Genomic DNA, 21,022 nt, shown 5'->3' with positions numbered 1-21,022 from the left:
TCAGGGTTAGAGTGGGGGGCGGGGGGGTCAGGTGCTCAATGTGTCGCCTCCTCTCTGTAGCTTGCCCAAATACCCACCCCCCTATTCTGTCAGTCACAAAGTGGTGTCAGTTACTGTTGTAATGCTCTGGGCACTTTGCAGCACTTTCGCATACTGTGTCTGTGTGTCTGTTACAGGAAGGCACTCATACACACATGCGCCGCACACGCACACACACACACACACACACACAGACACACTGAAAGGTGCATGTGTGTGGGAGGGAGATGGACAGTAGCGGTACAGAGAAGCGTGCCCGTGTGGGTGGGTGGTGCGTAGTTTTGGCTACAGTTGGATGGGGGGGGGGGGGTCTGAGCTCAGCCGCGGCAGCCTTTCGTTGTTTGCCCTCCCCACACAGGGCGCCCTTTTGTAACGCGTGTCACAAGACCCTGCACCCCCCCCTCCCCTCAGCCGGCCCGTCCACCGCCCTGCCTGCACAGAGTGCGGCTTTGTGTGGGAGGCCGAGCCCTTACCCCATCCCACACACCCACACCCCGCTCTGAAGGAGCTCATTATCAGCCCAGAATCACAGACCAAAGGCCTGTCTGGGCCCAGGGTCGGCCAGCCTGCTCTCCACTGTAATCTCTTCTCCCAGGTCAGGTTTCACTTTCAGAGTTTGTCCGTTTATTTTCACTGGCGCTTTTCGAGAGCCCAGTTTGAATGAACTACAGCTTGCACCCGTTCACCCGTGAAGGTATTCTATTATAGCTTTCTGCCAACGCGTCATGCTTCGGCCTGTGCTTATCGTGACCTCAAAAACTTTGCCGACACCATAAAAGGGTGTCTGCTCTGGAAACTTTCTGAGGTAGAAAAAAAAAAAAAAAAAAAAAAAAAATTTTTCACGAAAATGTAGCATTTCAGACCGTTGGTGTTCGTGTACATAAGGCTTCCATTTCTCTGTTGAATATTATTCCCCCCAGCGGTAATGACGGGGTTGAGGGAGTTTACCGTCTGTGGTATGCTGTACACGGTGTAAGTCCACTGGGTCACAACGTGTGCACAAATTCCCAGTTCTGCTGTGCTATTCAGGGATATGGCACACAGGGAGGCAGTTCATCTCGTCAAGCAACAATTGACTGTGTGTGTCAGTGCAGCATTCCTCCTATAAATCTATCAAATATATATTTGCTTGCTTCCTCTTACTCATAGGACAAGATTTTGAATTGCTGTACCCCACTGTTCAAGTGCCAGTGGTATAATCCTTAACACGAAACTTTGGGTCCAAAACAAATTAGTGGTTGCTTGGATTTCATTGAAATGTACAGTTGGCTAAGATATAAAATTTTAATTGCACACTATTGAACTGCACACTTGGAACAGAGTTTGCTCAAAGCAGGAGTTACACAGATTTTTTCTTCTTTAGGATTCCTCCCTACTGTGCATATGCCTTCAGTGAGCTGATTACCCAATATGAACATGGTTATTTTACACAGTAACACTCATTGTGGATGTTGGGAACTGTAGTTCACTATGGAAACTATGCCTCTAAGACACAAAATGGATGGTGTTTAACCAATGTGGCATGTTAAAGCAGTGGAAACCCTGAAATTAAATGGAGACATTGGAAACGGCTGCATGTTTGGTTTCTAAAACAGCAACTGCCTTGTCAGAACTGAAGAGTGACACCCAAGTACGTGTCCCAAAATGGGTATTTATTTCGAAACCGTTTTAGAGCCCTGTGTCATGAAGCAGGATTGCAGGGTTCGCAGTGTAACTGCGCTGAGTGAAACCCAGAGCCCTCCTATATCTGGAACATGGACCGAAGTAAGTCCAGCTTTTCCAGGTTTAACAGTTATTCAGCTAATCATTAATGCTGCTTCGTGAAATACCCCTCAGGACCTCTGTGGCATCTGGCGGCTCTCATTGGCTGTGCAGTCTGAAAAGAAGCCCATCACATCTTTATCTGCTGCTTGAGGTGGTCAGGGAGCAGTCGTGGACTGGTGATGTAGGGGCGGGGCATAATTGTAACTACATTGCTCCGGCAGGGAGGAGCCAATAGGTACATATTGGCTGCTGATTGGTTGATGCGATCAGAGTGAATCCGAGAGTGCTTCTGGTGGAAGTAGTATTACGTTACTTTCCATTTATTCAGCAGATGCTTTTTATCCAAAGCGATGTACAATAAGTGCATATCGAAGGTCACTGGAGCAACTGCAGAACACAGGTCAGACAAGGTACGATTCTCATAGAGCATCACTCATCCATAGCCATGAACATCAAGTCTAGTTCAGACAGTAAAGCAGTGCTACTCAACTCCTACTGCCTACTGGCTGCAACACCACCTGATTCCATTAATTATGTTACTTGCTTGGTGCAGATAATAAGCAATTTGGCGAAATCAGGTAGTGTAGTGCACGGTTGAAGCAAAAGCCTGCAGACAGTGTGGCCTGCAAGACGTGGAGTTGAGTAGCACTGTAGTAAATATAGGCTAAGTCAGTAAAGTTATGGCATGCCTGATAACTTTACTGACTGATAACAGGAGATATGATAACACAACATCATCAAGATAAAAGCAGGTCTGTGACTTTATTTCTCTCCTCCTCCCCTCGCTTGCATTTCTGTCTGTGAACAGATAAACAAGGGAGCAGTCAAACTTGTGACAGAAGAAAATTTGTTCTCTCCATTCAGGTTTCTTGACACCTCTCACCCATAACTGTGCCAGCCCTGCCCTGTGGGTTCAGCACTTCTCTGCAGTGAATGTGGAGTACAGTCATTACTGACGCTCAGATATCCGCTATGGCTTGACTTCCTCTTCGTCACTCTGCTGGCGTGATGAGTCTCTGCTGGTGGAAAGCAGTCGTAAGCTTTGGAGAGACGGGGATTAGAAACGGGCCCAAACTGTGAACGAACCAGAAATCTGGCTGTGTAATTCAGGGGTCGCAACCTTTTACCGAGACACCGGAGCTTCAGTTGTGAATGGAGTGTTTACTTACTGAAGTGGGTGAAAGCAATGCATCGCTGGTGTGTGTGCTATTAGTTGAACGTTGGAAGTAGAGACACGGATATGACAAACATGCACACGCACACGCACACGCACAGCCACTGTAACGTGTTTTCCTCCCCTGCCCTTGCTGTGTAGACGGTGAAGGTAGAACATGTCTTGCTGGGCTGGGCTGGGCTGGTCTGGGCTGGGCTGGGCTGGGCTTGTGGGGGTGGGGGTGGGGGTGGGGGGCTTGTCAGGCACGTGTGATGGGTCCTGCATGGAGAGGAGTGAGGATTGGGAGAGGAAGAGGGGGGGTGTGTGTGTGATCCTCTGCTCGGAGCAGTCCCGCTCCAGGACGGTTTCCATGGTGATGTAATCCTTGCGCTCTGCAGTGCAATGTGAGCTGGGTTTCCCTGGGGATTCTGGGGGAGAAGCTGCACATTATTCTCCATGCAGCAGTGTGTAAGTTAGAGTATACACACACACACACACACACACACACACACACACACATACACATGCACAGGCACGCGCACACAGACACACACACACACACACACACACACACACACACTGCATGCTTGTCTTCCCTCTAAAGGGTAACATGCATGATGGCAGGATGTATTCCTCTCCCAAGCTGTGGACAGAGGGAGAGAGAATAAGAAGAGTGCTGTCACTGGGCTTATGTACTGTTTTCAGTCATGGTGCAGATCTTATTCTCCAGCTTCTTTTGACAAAATAAAATTCTGCTATTTATGAAAGAATTAAGAAGATATTTCAATCCAATACCTGCAGGGAACTATTCACAATGTTGTTCACTGAAGTCAGGTCACTGGATTTTAAATTGGGACAAAATGAGGACTTGTGTATACTGAAGTTATAGCTTGTAGTGTGGAGCATGGTCCTAATGTTGATGTGTGAAGGGTTTTTCCTCTTTATTTGCTCGATGTCCCTTACTGACCTCCCGCGGTTATTAAGAACTGAATTGTTGGGGGTCGTAATGACATTCTCTCTGCAGTACAGCAGAGCTCAGTGTATGTCATTTTATCACTGTATTTGAATGCAGTCCTTGCTTTGGATTTCACAGATTTGTCATCGTCATACTGTGGAGTCGTGTAGGAGTTTTGCATCTTGGAAAGAAATGCGCATTACCATTTTTCAGACGTTTGTGGGCCATGTGTTGTTGTCGCAGTAACCATTCAAGAACCGGATGAAAATATATATTGCACATACCACTTTGGTGTTCTCAATTTTTGTGAAAGTATAAAATGAGCAAAGCAATCTTATTGGGCAGCCGGAGTAGCGACAGAGACTAGTAGCAAAATTCACAATCCATGTATCCAATGACATGGAGTTAAAATGAGTGACTCGACTCGACAAACTGGCACCCAGGCCTGTTAAGTGGAGTGAAGGAAAAAAAAATTTGATTACCTGAAAGAAAAAAAGACTGACTCAAGGAAAGTCCTAAGCTATGTGTGGATTTCCAGCATTGTGTACTGTACAGATACCTCCATGACTGTCTGGTGGGTGAACTTTTGAACTGTGTCTTAGTAATTTCCATTCAGATTGCATCTTCCCAGGGAAACCGCACTAAACGTGGCACAGATCCCTTTGTGAAGGCCTGAACTTAAAAACGCTTTCCTCAGATTCTTTTTCTTTTGTTGCCATTTTGGCTTTGATTGAGGTGACATAGGACCTTGCTGCTTCTTTGCTTCATTGCTGAAAGCGGTTTAACCCTTTGGTGTGCAGGTTTCTGGAATGTTCTCCATTGTTTTCTACTACCAGCAGTCATGGTTACATCAGCATTACAGTGTTCAGCTAAGAATGTTCTCTTTGCATCCGTGTGATTTGTTTCACCTTGAAGGGTTAACTCAGACCGTTATTTTTTCCTGTTCTTCCACAGGAGTGATGGGGTAACTCTGTACATGCCATTTATGTGCTCAGCTATTTAGGTGAAAGGTTCCGTCTCCAGCTGTTTCCTGCTGCTGCTGTTGTTAGTTTAATTACAATGCCGCAGCATCATCTGAATATATTTGCCTGTGTTGGCAGGTTCAGCTCTTTAGAGTTATGTCATTTCACTGTGAGCTAGAGTGTGTTTTGCTCTCAGATTCCACACTACAGGCATTTAGCAGACACACACAGCACTTAAACATAGCATCCGTTTTATACAGCTGCGTGTATGCTGATGCAGTTCCGGTTACTTTGCTGAATGGTACAGCGGCCGTGTCCTGCGTGGAAATCTAGGCTGCACCTTTAGCTCAGAAGCCCACTTCCCTAACGTGGTACGATGTCACGTGGTATGACATCACAGGGGTAGAAACAGGCCACCTGCGTGTACACAGTAAATACACTTTGCTGCTGCGACGCCCGTGGGATGTAATCTGTCATCGAATTCAGCGGAAATGCATTGGATGTACATTCTATGAACATTGCCGCAGTTTTACTGTTCGAATGTGCTGGCTTCATATTCCTGTTATGTCGGTCTTCAATGCATTCCACAGTGATGTCGCAGTGATGTAGGGCCGGTGAGCTAATGCTCTAAATGCAACGTGGTCCCTTTGAGTTTGATTACATTGTGCAGATATCAGGGTGATGTGTGTGTGCTTACTGGGCGGTAGTCTCAGCGTCATGCAGGTGTGGCTGTTCAGCATGGCTGGTGGTTTGACGTTATACACCCTGGCATTGTGTGTCAGAGGGCACAAACTCTTGAGGGCCGCCACTGTACAGAAACACTGTGGCTTCCATCATTTTGAGTATCCTCATGCTCCTCACAAGGAAATGTTTCCTTCACGTACTCCCAAGATGTGTCCCTCTCAACCCTAGGGGAATAGAGCCAGTGCCCAGCCCAGCAGTCTGGATCAGTGCTCAGAGCGGCAGTGTGGAGCAGTGACATTGGCCTGTAGTTGGGGCCTTGGGCCTGTGCGCCATACACTCCAATCAGGGGACGTAGCCCAGCTGTGATTGAATCCTCTTCAATAACAATAACAAGTGTGGTTCTGAGGGAGGTGCCCTGGGGAGGAGGGGTGATGTGGACGGGCGGCAGTGTAATCCCTCGTGCTGGTGTCTGCAGTGGTTTAAGACTGCCTTATAGCCCTGAGAGGAGCCCGCTCCGGGGCTGTTTGCACTGGGAATCCCGGCGGTCCGAAGGGCCGGGCCTGTGGAATGCCGTGTTTGAACAGGCCTCCGCCGCGTGCCCGTCCGCTCCACGGGGCACGGAATGCCGGCCGGATTGGGAACGGCCCGCGGGGCCTCCGTGGGGCCGAGTGATCGCCGTCCAGGAGAGCTCACTTTTGCTTCTCCTCCTCCTGCTCGCTCGCTGGCTCACTGACCCACTTCCTCTCGCAGAGAGCCGGGTCACCTATTCGCCAGCGCAGCAGGTCACCTGACACGAGTGGTTCTGACGGCACCTGGGTCATTAGTGGGTTTCTTGTGTTTGCCCACATGTGTCTGTTTCCATCTCATGTCTGCCGTTTTACTCAACTCTTGCTCCAGCATACAGGACAGATTTGTTGCAGAACGTGTAAGGTCATTGAGGTGGGGGTTGGGGGGTGGTGGTGTGTTTTCGGGGCAAAGGGATTCTTCACTCTTCAGCCTCTTGAAACTAAAGGAAGCGTGGAAGAGCTTTGTGTTTCTGAGCGACACGGCTGTGAAATGAACTGACGAGCATCAGGTGACTGTTTGTCCCTCTGTATCACCCGCTTAACTGAAACCTATGACCCGTTGTGTTTTAGTGCTGAGTTAAAGCTATGCGATTTCAGTTGGTAACTGCTGCTGGCTTATTGGTCTTGGTCTGCCACCATTCAAACGGCTGTAGCGCTGTACAATTCTGTACAATCTGACTAACACACAACATTCTTACAGTAGTCGACCATTTTAGCAAAATTGCTATATTGATCATGTGACCTTGCTCCATTGGGCATATCATATACGGACCAGACCGTTTTCCTACTAATGATGACAATGGTAATTCCCTCTATACTTTTAGTTGTACCTCCAGAATTCTGATAGGTTGACAGGCTTGTGGATTTCATTTTGTAACCAATGTTACATTAAAGGATATAATTCAACAGGCATTAAGCATTGTTATACATGCACTTTTGGTGTAAAGGCTATTATTAAGTGCTAATATCACAGTGGGCATTTCCCTGTTTAACTGGTGAGATTCCCTCCTTGTGGTAACCATGCACACGGTAAATGTTTTCATGGTGGTGGAAAGTTGTTGCCGTGTCCCTGCATTGTCTCAAGAGAGTTTACAGTTGAGGTTTCAAACAAAGGTTCTAAACTGCAGTGTGAACCCTGGCCTGAACATAGGAGAGCAGTGCTTCATGGGTATATTCCACAGGACACATAATAACCTGTCTGCTTGTTATCATCACAACTCTATCTGGACACACTTCACATCCACTGCTGTTACAAAAGCTTATTCCGTTTAACCCCAGAAAAGCATAGAGTGATATTTTAAAATTTACTGTTGTGTTAATCCTCAAATCTTTACTCAACAAAATTCTTTTTTTATCTCCTTTTCTCTGTTCATAGTAAATGCATGGGAGTGAGTAAAAACATTATATTTTATATTCTATCAACCGTTTGATTTTTGTTATTTAGCTGAGTAAGACTTTCACTGCAGCTCCCAGGGGCCCCCTGTTGTGAACCACTGTACTACACAGTGTGGGGTTCCAGCACAGTTAAGCTGTGCCAGGGTCCCCCACCATGCAAAGACCTCATTTAAAAGGAAGTGTGATGATGCGGATGATTTAAAATGCAAACACAAAGCACGAGGCAGTTCTGTCTTTGCAGGAATTAAACGGCTGACTATTATCAGGGCTGATATGGTGCAACGATACCACCAGTGTAATAACGGTGCAATGTTTGGCATGGTGTTGTGGTGTTTAGCACCGTTGTCTCGCAGGAGGGAGGTTCTACGTTCAAGTCCTGGCTGGCCTGGAACCTCTCGGTGTGGTACTCCGGGTTCCCACACGGAAAGGTACTCTCCTGTCATCGCTCTGCACACAGTCACTAGCCTCAGCACTGGAGCTGGCCCCCGGGCTCTGCACTGTGGCTGCCCACTGCTCCTAAATAACCGGGATGGGTAAAATGTCGAGGACAAATGACCAAATTCAATTAAGCCGCCTATATCTTATCTTGTATCTTAATACAGCACGCTCGTTCCAGTTTATCTCTGACAGGGCTGCACTCCGTCCCTTTCCCCGCCGGTGTGCCTGTTCTCCTGTCCCTCTTATACAAGCCTCTCTGTCCGAACACACAGCCTGCGGCCCCTGTAGCTTTGACATTCAGCGTCTCCTGTGCCCCTGCTCTGCTCGCGATGGGAGGCTGCAGCTGGAGCCTCCGTGCTGCCTTTTCAGCCGCCTCACCTATTCTGTGCAACAAAAGGGCTTGGCGCTGCGGAGAGAGGCTGAGACGGGCTCTCTCTGCCCGCCGTTCGCAGGGTTTATGTGGGCTGAGATGCCTGAGGGGTCGGCCAGGCCTCCTAGCAAAGCCTTTGTGTGACTGGCTCGCTCCGTCACATGATCCGGCAGGCTACGACCTGTGTGTGTGTGTGTGTGTGTGTGTGTGTGTGTGTCTGTGTCTGTGTCTGTGTGTGTCTGTGTGTGTCCGTCCGTCCGTCTGCTCCTTATATCTGGAGGTGCTGCGTCCCCTAGTCTCCCCGCACCCATGCAGGTTGTGAAATGTCACCCAGCACACCTCTCCCCCGGCTCTTCTGGGGCTCTAAACCTTTAAAGCCGCTCAGTCGAGCCCCTTTGAAGGCACAGACATTTTATGTAGTGAGTTTCTGAAGAATGTTATGTAATGCCGTTAATGGGGTATTGAGCACTGTGGGGGGTATTGATAAATGTGTGCATTAGAGAGGCATGTTTGCTGGGCGAGAGTGAGAGTGAGCATTTTGTCATGTTTTGTGGAATGGATGGCTTGGTTCGATTTAAATGGATCTGTTTTCATGACTGAAGTTTCCTGCCAGCCCAGTGTTTTTTTTGTTGCTTTTTTTTAGTTCAGATACCATTTTTTATTGTGCTGACATCATTCCACAAATAGACAAACATCTCGCTGTCATGTTTCAGGGAAAATAAAACCCTGTTCATTATTGTATGCTGACCAGACGTACTCTTCGACGGATCGACAATGTCCATCCACGAGGGATTTCCTGAATTCCTCAGTTGTCCAGTTAGCTTTTGCTCATTCCATAGACCGTATATAAACAAACATATAGTCTCGTATTATGTTAATCGTGCATTTGAAAGTATAGTCTCCCTAATTATTGAGTACATTTTTGCTAGTCAGCAACATCAGACTTCTTTCATAAGAGCAGGCTTAGCACAGCTGTTAGCACTGGTTAGCATTGATGACACAATACATTTCAAAACTTGAATAAGTGCGCAATTCAAACCGAAGTGGCCTAATTGCAGGCTGTGAATCTTAAATATTTCCAAGATTACTGCGTCTGAGAGTGAACTAGTGTCTGGCGGGGGGGGATTGATGTCCCTGTCGGACGTGCAGATTTAGCAGCGTCGGTTGGCTCTGTGCCGGTCCCTGAGGTGGAGAAAGGGCCACATCTGGGGCTGGTTAGTGCGTTAGAGGGGTCAAACACCAGGTCCCTGCTGGAGGATGTTCTGCGGAGGTTATTGAACTCTTCGGATGCTGCGGTACAGCTGTGGTGCAGTTGGACCTGTCGGTCCTGTGTGCATGGGGGGGTGTAGGTGTGGCCCGTGTCTTGCTGAACCCTTCAGTGTAGAATTGCGGTAGTTGGCCAGTGATGGCCAGGAGAAGCAGGGGCAAAGCTAATTTCTGCCCTGCTTTTGAACATCTGTGAGCCATCTGTGCCCATTAACCTCTCTACCTGTGCTCCTCCTCACTGGTCCTTCTCCGACTCACTCTCCCTCCAACTCTCTCACTGTCTCTCCCTCTCTCTTCCTCCCACTCCCCCTTTCCCAGTCCCTCTCTCTTCTCTCACTCCCTCTGTCTCTTGCTCTGTCCCTCCCCCTCCCTAACCCATCTCTCTCTCTCTCTCCCTTTCTCTCCTCTTTCATTGTGTTGTGTTAGGTGCAGGGTTGTATTTCAGGCTGATGGTTGCTGGGTTGTGACTGGGTCCCAGTGTGGCTCCAGGGGCATGGGGAGGTTGGGGGTGTGTGTGTGTGTGTGTGCGCTTGTGTGTGTGTGTGTGTGTGTGTGTGCGTGCGGGGGCTTATCTCCGCTGTCAGAGGGGAGATGCAGGGGGACGGTCGGCCTTTTTACTGCCCACTGAGGCCCTTTGAAGCTTTATTTAGGAATGTGTTTGGATCACCCCCCTCCATCTGGAACTAGGTCATCGGGCATGCCTTCCTGGCTGCTTATCTGACCCTCACCACGTAAACGAGCGAGTGTGAGTGTGTGAGTGCGTGATATATATAAATATATAAAATGTAACAGCTCAGTGTTCCACTGAAACTCGACCCCAAGAGAGTAATGTTCTAGAGAGCAATACTGTAACATCTGAAAAGTAATAATGTCTGAAGGGAGAACCGGAGAGAGAGAGAGAGGTAGTAGTGGGGTAAAATTTCATGTGATAAGGGCTGAAACTCAGTGCATAGCTACTGCATATTCACATTTCAGATGGTCTGCATCCATGCTCCAATAGAGCTGCTTTCTGATCCGACCCCCCGCCATAGAGACCTGCAGAAGGATGTGGTCAGAATTTCTCAGAAGTGACGTTGGTGTGACTGGTGGTTATGACTCGAATCAGTGCTGCTCTGGGGAATGCCCCTCTCCCTTTCCACAGAGAGCATGTGATTGACAGCTCGGTGCATCCACTGAAGGTAATGCTTTCAGTGGGGGTTGTCTTGTACCGAAATGTGTTTTCCCATTTCACACAGTCACAAAAGCAAACACGCACATTCGTACCTGCTTGCGCATTCATGTACATTTTGAGTATCTCAGAAACTGCTCATTTCCTGTGGTTTTTCGCACGCAACAGTCTCTAGAGTTTGCAGAGAATGATGCGAAAAGCAAAAAACATCCAGTGAACAGCAGTTCAGCATGCAAAAACTTGTTAATGAGAGCGGTCAGAGGAGAATGGCCACACTGGTCCAAGCCGACAGGAAGGTGACAGTGAGGCAAATTACACATAACCACAGTGGTTTGCAGAAGAGCATCTCTGAACACACAATGCTTTATCTTCAAAGTGGATAGGCTACAGTAGCAGAAGACCATAAGTACAAAAAAATGAGTGTAATAAATACCTAATAAAGTGCTGACTGAGTGTATGTGCAAACAGTGAGGATGCGGATTCCCTGAAGTGTCTCTTTCACATGGGCGTGGATCACGGGCCAGGAGCGCTGTACAGCTGTGTGCTGTCCTGTCAGCTCTGGTCACATGACACACTGTGGGAGGGGCACATTACAGCCTGCCGGGGGCTAAAACCATGACATCATCCGCTCTGCCACTCACCCTCTCCTTTGATGTGCTGCAGACCCTGTGACCACACACACACACACACACACTAGCACACACTAGCACACATATATATATACACACAAGCTCACAAGCACACAGGCACACACACATACACACATATATACACACATGCTCACAAGCATACAGGGACACACACACACACACACACACACACACATATATACACACACGCTCACAAGCACACAGGGAGACACACACACACATATACACACATATATACATACACACATGCTCACAAGCACACAGGCACACACACACACACACGCTCACAAGCACACAGGCACACACACACACACACACACACACATATATATATATATATATATATATATATATATATATATATATATTATATATATATACACACTCTAGCACACATATACACACACGCTCACAAGCACACAGGCACACACATACACCCCACAGTGAGAGTGCCGATAGGAGGAGTAAAACGTAAGGCCGTGAAGCTCCGCCTCTCCTCCAGCTCCGTGAGAGAAAGGGTGTGTAATGGCCGCGTATCATCCGGGTGGCTGAGGTGGGGGGTCGTTCTGGAGGGGGGTGCAACACGCTTTACAAATGCAGTGAATTATGAATACGCCGATATAAAAGGCACGCCAGCAGATGTAACTGAGGGAAGGATTCCCTCACTGCAGCGATGCACTGATGTGCGCTCGGCATGCTGGGTAATGTGCGGATGAGAATAGGAGAAGTGTGGGCTGTCGGGCCTGCTGATTGGGCCTCTGGCCGGAGCACAAGGGGCTCTTTGATGCGTCTCTCAGCACCAGGGCCAGCTGCAGGCTGGGAGGGGAGAGGCGCAAGTGTGTGTGGTGTGTGTGTGTACTTCTTTGTACACCATCAGCTTGTGTGCTCTCAAGAATACACACACACCCACACACACACTGCAGAAACACTCAAACGCGCACACACACACACACACCGTGTAGAGTAGGGCTGTCTCTCACAGACGGTAGCTCAGCACCGTGTGAGTGAACAGGCCTGAGGGGCTTTTTTTATCACCTACTAAATTCCCCTGATTTTGCTCATTAGCTCATGACAGAGCTTTGCAGTGATTCACATGCATTGTACACCATTCAACCAGGCGTTGCTTGTTCATATCGTCTCACCAGTGCTGTGAATCTGGCTATGGTTTTAGCCGCCGTGCTGCTTTTATGTTCTTGAAATTTGTGTTTCGGAAGCCGATCCCACATTGAGGATGTCATGTGGCTTGCCGTCATGTGGATTGCACAAGGAAGGTGGACTTGGAATGCATTGGCATGTTTAACCCTGTAAGGTATGAGGTGTGAAAGCAGCAGTTCTCTGCCTGTGAAGACTAAGGTTTGAGGACCAGGGCTTTAGGAAGAGCGGGACAGGCTGTGCTGTGGTGTGTGTTGTGTGTACGTGTGGGAGGAAGAGAAAAAGAGCGGCAGTCCAGACTGGCTCCTCCCCAGGCATTTCCTCTGGGAAGTCCTGAGTGCATCCCTTGTGATGGTATCTCACCTTCCACCTTCGTCTCACCGCAAGGCACGGAACGCAATCCTCCGCCAGAACGTTGGTTCTGAGCCAGACCATCCGGTCCCTGTAGCGTTGGTCCTTAGCTAAGCCATCCGGTCCTCATAACATTGGTCCTCGGCCACGCCATCCGCTATCTAAATGTCCCTGCCTCCAGGAACCTTCACTACCATCAGCCCTTTGTCTGAGGGTCACAGCTCAGACAAACACACAGTGTAAAAAAAGGAAATCCCCCCCCCCCCCAAATGCCGTAAACAGCCTTCTGCACAAATGCACTTTGTATATCGTACATCCCAGAGAGAATGATGGGAACAGAGCCTGTGTTTGTGCTCGGAAGGTCAGTTTGGGATAGTTCCGTATTTACAATTTGATTTCTGTTCCTGTTTTTCATTTTTTGTCGCTATTTACCTGTGCAGTGAAATGTCATTAGGTTTTTGTTTGTGCTTGTACAGTCTAAAGTTCCACAATTCGTGGTGCATATCTCAGGTATGAGGAAGTGTTATTGTACTGAATTCAAAACCAGAAAATGCGCATGCCACATAGTCTTCCGTTTTCTTTTTGTGGTGAGTTAATTTGAAATGTTTATCTGCATAATCAACACTTTTGTTCCCACTTCTGTCATCAGTTCAGGAAATGTTCAAAGCCTAAGGTGGGAGTCAGCTGCAATTCTCTGTCTTGCACAAGCTGAGTTCTGAACACCAGGTGTGAGTCCTGGCTGATATCTATGGTTCTTAGAACTTTCTGCGCCATTCCTCCTGCTGACTGATATCTATGGTTCTAAGAACTTTTCTATGTAATTCCTCTTGCGGGCTAATATCTTTGGTTCTTAGAACTGTTCATGGCATTCCTCTCCTTGACTGATATCTATGGTCCTCAGAGCTGTCCAAGGAATTCCTGTCTCTGAGTGGTATCCATGGTGTTCCGTGCTATCGATCTCATTCCCTTCTCTGGCTCCGTCTGTGCTGTTCTTCTTTTCATGAAGAAGAACTTCCAGTTCGCTGTACAACTTCCTTTTTGCGGTCCGTAGTAGTGAAGTTATTGTCATGCGATTATTTTTCTGATCATGCACGTCTGTTTGAGTTTGAGTGAACACATTTATACTTAGAGTAGGGAAGGTACCCTTGGAAGACTCATGCTGTCTCTTTTGCTTGGCATCGGTGAGTGAGGAATACAGGAGAAGTTTGACTTCTTAGAGCAGGTGTACCTTCGAGCTGGTTGTTTTTTTTGGTGCCCCTACCATCCTGACACATAGTTATGTGGTACTGTTCTGTCTGTTGTCTTGTTAAATTGTGTAATAAAATATATATTTCTGTCCATAGATATTGACTCCTTTTCGGTCATCACATGCTATTGGCCGATGTCATCCCCGGTTATAACGTGGGTCAAGCAGTTTTGGGCTGTGACAGCCATCCTACCTCGGCCTATTCTGTGAGGGCAGAGTCTGATCAGAGGATTGATTTGTGTTCTCCGGATGGTTCTCTGTGTTCCTCTAATGAAGGAAGGAATTCAGGCTTTCATGGATTTGCGTTTTTAACGTGGTCCATTTTGATTAGGTAATTTCCTGAGCAGAAGGTTCACTGTGTGAGTGTGTGTGAGAGTGTGCAACATGCACTTGGTTGCCATGGTGCACACCCACCCTTCCTCAGTCTTCGAGGACAGGCCTGTCATGGTCATCTTCACCATTATTATCATGGATCTCTCCTTCCCTTCCCTCTTCACACGGCTTCCTCTGGTCTGAGAGCTTTACTTACATGTACGCTTTGCTGTTCCCTGAAAATGTCCTCCCCAAAATGCAACTCCTGTATGTGGTTGCGTTGTTTGTTGGTTGAATTCTGTGCTATAATTTGGTCTTTTTTTAAAAAGGCATTTCGGATATTTCTGGTTGTTTCAAATTATGCGTTGAGCAAACCTGCCACAGGCGAGACTTGAAGCCATGGAGTCAGCTGGCCGTTGCTTTCACACGCATACACACGCACAAACATGTGTACACACAGACACGCACACAGACACACACACACACACGCACATCCTGACTGTACCACCATTCATCTGTCTTCACGCCTCAGTCAGCTATGTGTGCATGAATCACAGGGATAAATATAGAGGTGTGAGGTAACAGGATCTCACATCTCAAAAGTACATTGTCTTTTTGCATTGCCAGATTTTACTTTTACATGCACCTTGGCTCTTCAATGAAAAGGTGACTCACAACAGATTTTTATATCAGTAGAACTTTTAGAAAGAGAACTGACCCATTCTGGTATTTTTTTTTTTTATCAAGTCAAATTAAGGTGCATCAAATTAATTCAAGTTTGTAAGTGACAGAATATTCTGATGTATTTGAATGCAGAATTTTCAGGACTCCGGTTCTGTCACAAACCCAATCGCCTCTGTACGGAATGCGTTTCTAGAGAGCTTGATAAATAACGGTGTGTGTTTGTGTTTACCGGTCTCCATCTTGAGTTTGTTTTTCCCCTCCTGACCCATTCCTTCGTCACCCAGCCCGGTCCCTGGGCCCTCTGTGCCTTTGTGACACTCGTTTGTTAAAATAAACGAACACGCGCTTATGTCCGTTCACAACCAGTGTGTTTGGAAGTAAAGTGCAGGGTCGTAGATAAGTATCCTCGCTCGGGTTTAATTTGTGTCACGTTACCATCTGTTGCCGGTGGAGTGAGGTGGTAGGGGGGCTGGGGGTGGGAGTGAACTCCTAGGGCCTCTTCTGGGGCCCTGTCTGTCTGGGTCCGATCCTCCAGGCTGTCTGTGCCATGCTGACATTTATGTGGGAGGGCAGGGAGTTCAGCACCTCCTCCCTCAAACTTCACTTTTCACTGAGGTTAATGTCTTTCTTCAGACCTCATTTAAACTCTTCTGGGGGGGGGGGGGGGTTACTTACAAAGCATGATTACGGAGTTCGCTAGATACCTGCACTTTATAAAACCTGGAACAGCATCCATGTTCCAGATTTGCGACACTTCGCGGTTTTACTCAGCGCAGTTATCCAGCTAACTCTGTAATCCTGCTTCATGAAATGGGGCCCAGATCTCTGTCTGTGCCAGTTTTGAGAGTGTGGTTGATATAAAACTGTGAGCGAGGGTGGGTTGGGGTGAGACTGAGCCGAACGGTGCCGTGTCTCCTCATGACCAATCCAGACCAGCTCCATCTGCTGCTCATCAAAGCTGCGACCCTGAGGGTTAAGATGTGGGTCAAGTCCTGAAGGATTGAGGATTGAACTCCTGTTCTGATTGGCTGTCGGGTGGCAACAAGAGCAGCAAGACTGTCAGGTGCCATTACGGTTCAGACCATAACTGCTCTCCCACATTGTGAAACTAATTGCTGTAATTCCAGTATAATTACCGTTCGGGTACATGTAACCGAAAGCCCCGAGATGTAAACTGCTTCTGATGACAGATCTTTTGTCTGTTATGCACTGCTCTTTTCAGTTCCTTATTATTCTGATGTCAGTTTATTAGAAGACATTTTTATTAAGTTTCAAGTGAAGTTCACTAACATTAGGTTTTAACTGAAAATGCTGGGATGTTAGTTAGGCCCACAACATCACATGTCTCTTGCCAATCCTGTCTCTGGATTTTATTGCTATTTTGTTTGGACTGGGTTCGCTCATAAACTGGGGATGTACAGTAAGGCCTACCTCTTGACCGGTTTGTTGCTTGTCCTGTCTTTGGGTTTTCGTGGTGGTTTGTGTGGACCAGGCTTGCTCACAGAGCCTAACCTGATCTCGGTGCACTCCTGCATGTGCTGCATTGTTCTGCGTTATAGTGAAAGCCACAGCAGAGCTCCTGGCTGGGTGTATTACGTACTGCCATTCTTCAGTGATTTAAAACGTACACCCTGCAGCTGTGTTGAGATTACTTTCTTTGTTTTGCGACACATGATTAATGAGGAAGGGCATGCATGTTCTTATGGAAGCCATCCAGACACACGCTTGCCTCAGGTGATGCATTATGGATTCTCAGATTCAATGACATTGTTTTACTCTGGCTGAATGAAAGTTGACATTACCAGCATTCAGTCGGGAACAGGGACCCAGGACTGTGTTTCAAGTGATTGGATAATGAATTTAAAATGGTTGCTCATGCTAGGGAGAGCGGCTCTAGTATTGTAGTAGTAGCACAACCTCCCACCCTGTCTGATCTGGTGAACAGTTTCCGGGTTGTAATGGTATGTATGTGGGATGTTGAAGGTGAAAGTATAGGTTTGGTATTTTTTAACCCATGCCCTTTTTTTTTTTGGATAATCTTGGATAACGTAAGAAGGCAAACTGCCCTTTTTTGGTATTTCTGGAGAGGTAGCATCCCTGTCACGTCATCATTTTGTTTCAATAACCCTGTGTAGCGTCTTCTCTATAGATATGGCAACGTTTCCGCCTCGGCTAAAGACTAAAAACATTTAGTGATATCTTGATAATGAAGAATTTGCATTAAAACTATTGATTGGAAACCCCAGTAATGAATGTGCTGCTTCTCAGGAGTTAAAGATGGCGGCTAGGATTTGCAGTGCAGTGCAGTCCCAGCCTCAGAGAGGAGGAAGGGAGCAGGCTCTCTGAAAATACCAACATGAAGGTGGCATATGGTGCTTTTCAACTGGCCTCTAAAGCTGTGGGAATGCTTTACTGATTCGCTGGATTTGTCTCTCTCTCGCTCTGTCTCTCTCTCTCCATCTCAAAACAACTGCCTTTGGGATATATTTACGTGCAGTTATTCCCTGAAATGTAAAAATAATTGCACTGGGGAAAAAGCATCCATGACGGTGATCTTCCCCGCTAATTAACCCTGTGTCTGGTGAACTGGGTTAATCCCTCAGCACTTCACCAGCCCTGAGCCCCCCCTCCCCTGCGTGGAGTCCAGCTCAGGTGACTGCTCGGTACAGACAAAGGAAAACCAATCCCGGGGCTCCAAGGCCTGTGTTCACGGGCAGATTAACACCAGGGCGGAGGCTCCCCGTCCCATGGGCCGGCTCTAACTGGGCACAGGAGCTGTCACTCATTAACCCTCTAAAGGTCTGCTGGGTCTGTGGGCTGTGCGCCACAATAAGAGGTTTGTCTGGGCTTGTCTTTTACTTTTTAAATCCACTGTTTGTGGTCAGCACTCAGCTGAGCGGGGGCCCTTTTTCAAAAGTGCCCAGTCAAAGTCCTGACTTGAACCCAACAGAGATGAAGGCTAAATGTCCTCCATGGCCATGTGAAACACTGATATCAAATTAGAGGAAGCATTTGGTTGCAATTATTACCCCTCACGGTGGTGCAACCAGTTAAGTTTATGGGGGCAATTACTTTGATTTGGGGATTTAACTTTTCATTAAATTAATCAAATGGTAAAAAATGTGTTTTGTGTTTACCCAGTTTCCCTTTGTCAAATAATAAATTGTGTCTAAAGACCATTCAATGTGACAAATGTGTAGCAATAAGGAAAGCAGGAAGGGGGCAAATACATTTTCATGGCACTGTATATCCATTTTTAGTTTGTTATCCCTTGGATATCTTTGTCTCTGGATGGGGGTCCCCTGGATCCAGAAATGGTGAAAACCCCTGCTTTTGCTTTGAATCTCAGCTTACTGTTATCTGAATGTTTATTTCCCCCTGATATCTTTGCAAGTGGCCACACCAATTGTCAAAGCAAGTCTGCACCAAAAGCATTGCGTACCCTTGGGCGCCAGTGGTGCACCACATACAGAAAACCTGCGAAGAGAAGAATTTCTGCTGTCAGCTTGACTGGGGCTGTGGGGGAGATGAGGGTTTTGCTTTCCTGTTCTGTTGAAGGCCCTCAAAGCAAGAACCCCTGAACTGATGGAGGTGTCCTCCATTTTGTGGTCGCCTGTCAGTCCTCTCCTCCTCGACTGAATGTGTCGCTCTTAAAGATTATCCATTGGGCTGGTCAAGCCCTGCACTCAGCCTCTGCGGTCGCATTCAGGCCCGTTACTGCTAACCGTACAGTTAGCAGCTGCATTCAGACCCATTACCGCTAACCGTACAGTTAGCAGCTGCATTCAGACCCATTACTGCTAACCATACAGTCAGTGGCCGCATTCAGAGCCATTACTGCTAACCATATAGTCAATGGCTGCATTCAAGCCATTACCGCTAACCGTACAGTTAGCGGCCACATTCAGACTGCTCCAGCACTGTCCACCGCATGGCTGGGAAAATCCCGCGTCGAGTTCAATGCGTAGAACATCCTGGCGAGCGTTTCCTCTTTGACGAGAGGGACGGGGAACGGGCGAAGGGAATTGGCGGTTCGTGTTTCTAGTCCTGTTTGTGTTACTGGGGAAGGATGGGGTGGCGGGGGGAGGGGGGAGCAGCAACAGGAAAAGTGTGGGAATGTTTTCATAGCGGAGTTACTGCAGCCCAGAGGCCTTGTCACTCAACGTGTCTGCCTCGGGGCAGATGAGGGGAAGCAGGCTGCGAGGGGCGTTCATAGGATTCAGGGGCTGTCGCAGCATGTCCTGCCCTTCAGTCTTAATTAGGAATGACGTTTCTCAACTTCTACTGATTTCTTTTCTCCTAATGTATTTATTTACACGTGTTTAACAGGTCATTGATTTGCTGAGAGCCCTAGTGAGAACGAGGGTAACGACAGACAAATGGTCAAAGCGTGGAGCGGAAACGGCATTCCTGCATGTTAGAGTTCAGAGGGGAGGCCTACACAATGCCCCCTCGCTCTACTCCACACGCTTAACTCAAGTTAGAGATGGCATGTGTCACTTCAACTGTTCATGTCCTACCTGTAATGATTGATGATTTTATAGTAAAACTCATGCAGTGGCTGGACAAAGTTATATTAAATATTATATTTAATAAAATTTCACTCACCATTGTCGATATTCATCCCCCCCTTCAGTTTTTTTTTGGTTCCTATGCTTCCTGTCCTGGTTTGGACTGACTGAAGTGGTTTCCATACATGCCATACTTCTCTGTCCCCCAAACCCCTTTCTACCTCCGTGGCCTGGTAGTGGAAGTCTTAGCCTACATCATTCTAAATATAAATATTTTATTTGTCTCTTGAGATTACAGGGATGGCTTTCTTCTGCTTTCTATTTGTACTGAATGGAGTTTACTGTGAAGGGTTTTGCTGCACTGTGTGCCATGTGCTCTCACTGTGCTGACCTTGAGCTCCATGTTGCTTCAGATGTGGGTAGATGTTCCTCTGGGCCTTCAGACAGGCATGTTGTTGCAGAAAGCCTCCTAAATTACTTCCGGGGCAGGGTGAAGGCAGATCTAGTGTAATCTGGGTAATCGGGCTGGTCAGGGTGAACTGGAACTTTAACACAGGGTTTAGGGAGGGGTCCGGGATCTCTTCAACGTGTTTTTGCCTGTTTGGGTTTATTGTTTTAATCTGCGTCTTACGATCTCGGGAGTGTCGAAATTAGCAAGCTTGGTCCTGCTGATGAATGTTGATGATGTTATGCAAGTCCTAGGAGTTGTTCAGCTCTGGCTGTAGCTGCTCGCTGACTCTGTATGCTTTCTGTAGTTAAGACCCCCGTCTCATGGGGGCTTAACCCAGGTCAAGCACACCACCTGACTCTTTCTTCTTCTTCTTCTTCTTCTTCTGTCTGCAGGGGCGACATGTCAAAACTGGACAGCTGGCGGCCATCAAGGTCATGGATGTCACGGAGGTAAGGGGGAGCGCTTCACCTGCTCGCCTTCAGCGGGGGGTTTAGATTGGGTCCTCGAAGAATCAGTCGCCCCCTGAATTCCATCTGCACGTGTCGGCCAGATGCATTTCCAGGGATTGACCCAGTTGCAGCTGCCTGGTCTTGTTTTCGCTGCACTTTGTCTTCAGCTGTGAGGAAATACACTGTTGACTGTAGAGTTACAGGGTTCAGAATTGGGTTTTCTAAACTACTGGTCTTTTGGGGAATCTTAAAAAAATAAAAAATAAAAAAATAATAATTTTAAACGAGATGGCTCAGTTCTGATTTCAGATCTTGAATCAATTCATCTGTCCAATAAAGTAAGTAATTGTGTAACTTTTGGAGATTAGTGTCTGTAAGTCGAGATGTGCTGCCAAATGACAATGAAAGCCAACACTGCAAAGTCATTGCAAGTTTCTGTTAAGTTGAGGAATTTTT

The 21,022-nt window shown here is 47.3% G+C and overlaps 1 protein-coding gene across 6 annotated transcripts in view; it reads left to right on the top strand.

Annotated features, from left to right (window-relative positions):
* The window catches only part of LOC133116528 (mitogen-activated protein kinase kinase kinase kinase 4), a 79,768-nt gene that overhangs the window by 14,174 nt on the left and 44,572 nt on the right, over positions 1-21,022 (top strand). For all 6 annotated transcript variants that reach the window (XM_061226174.1, XM_061226173.1, XM_061226172.1 and 3 more), the window contains exon 3: positions 20,510-20,566. In XM_061226174.1, the coding sequence (XP_061082158.1) occupies positions 20,510-20,566 (57 nt within the window). The remainder of the gene's footprint in view (positions 1-20,509; positions 20,567-21,022) is intronic.

The sequence above is a fragment of the Conger conger genome, chromosome 17, assembly GCF_963514075.1.
Source record: "Conger conger chromosome 17, fConCon1.1, whole genome shotgun sequence".
NCBI classification, from domain to species: Eukaryota; Metazoa; Chordata; class Actinopteri; order Anguilliformes; family Congridae; genus Conger; species Conger conger.
Note: the sequence above shows the minus strand (reverse complement) of the source record. Positions and strands in the feature narration are given on the sequence as shown.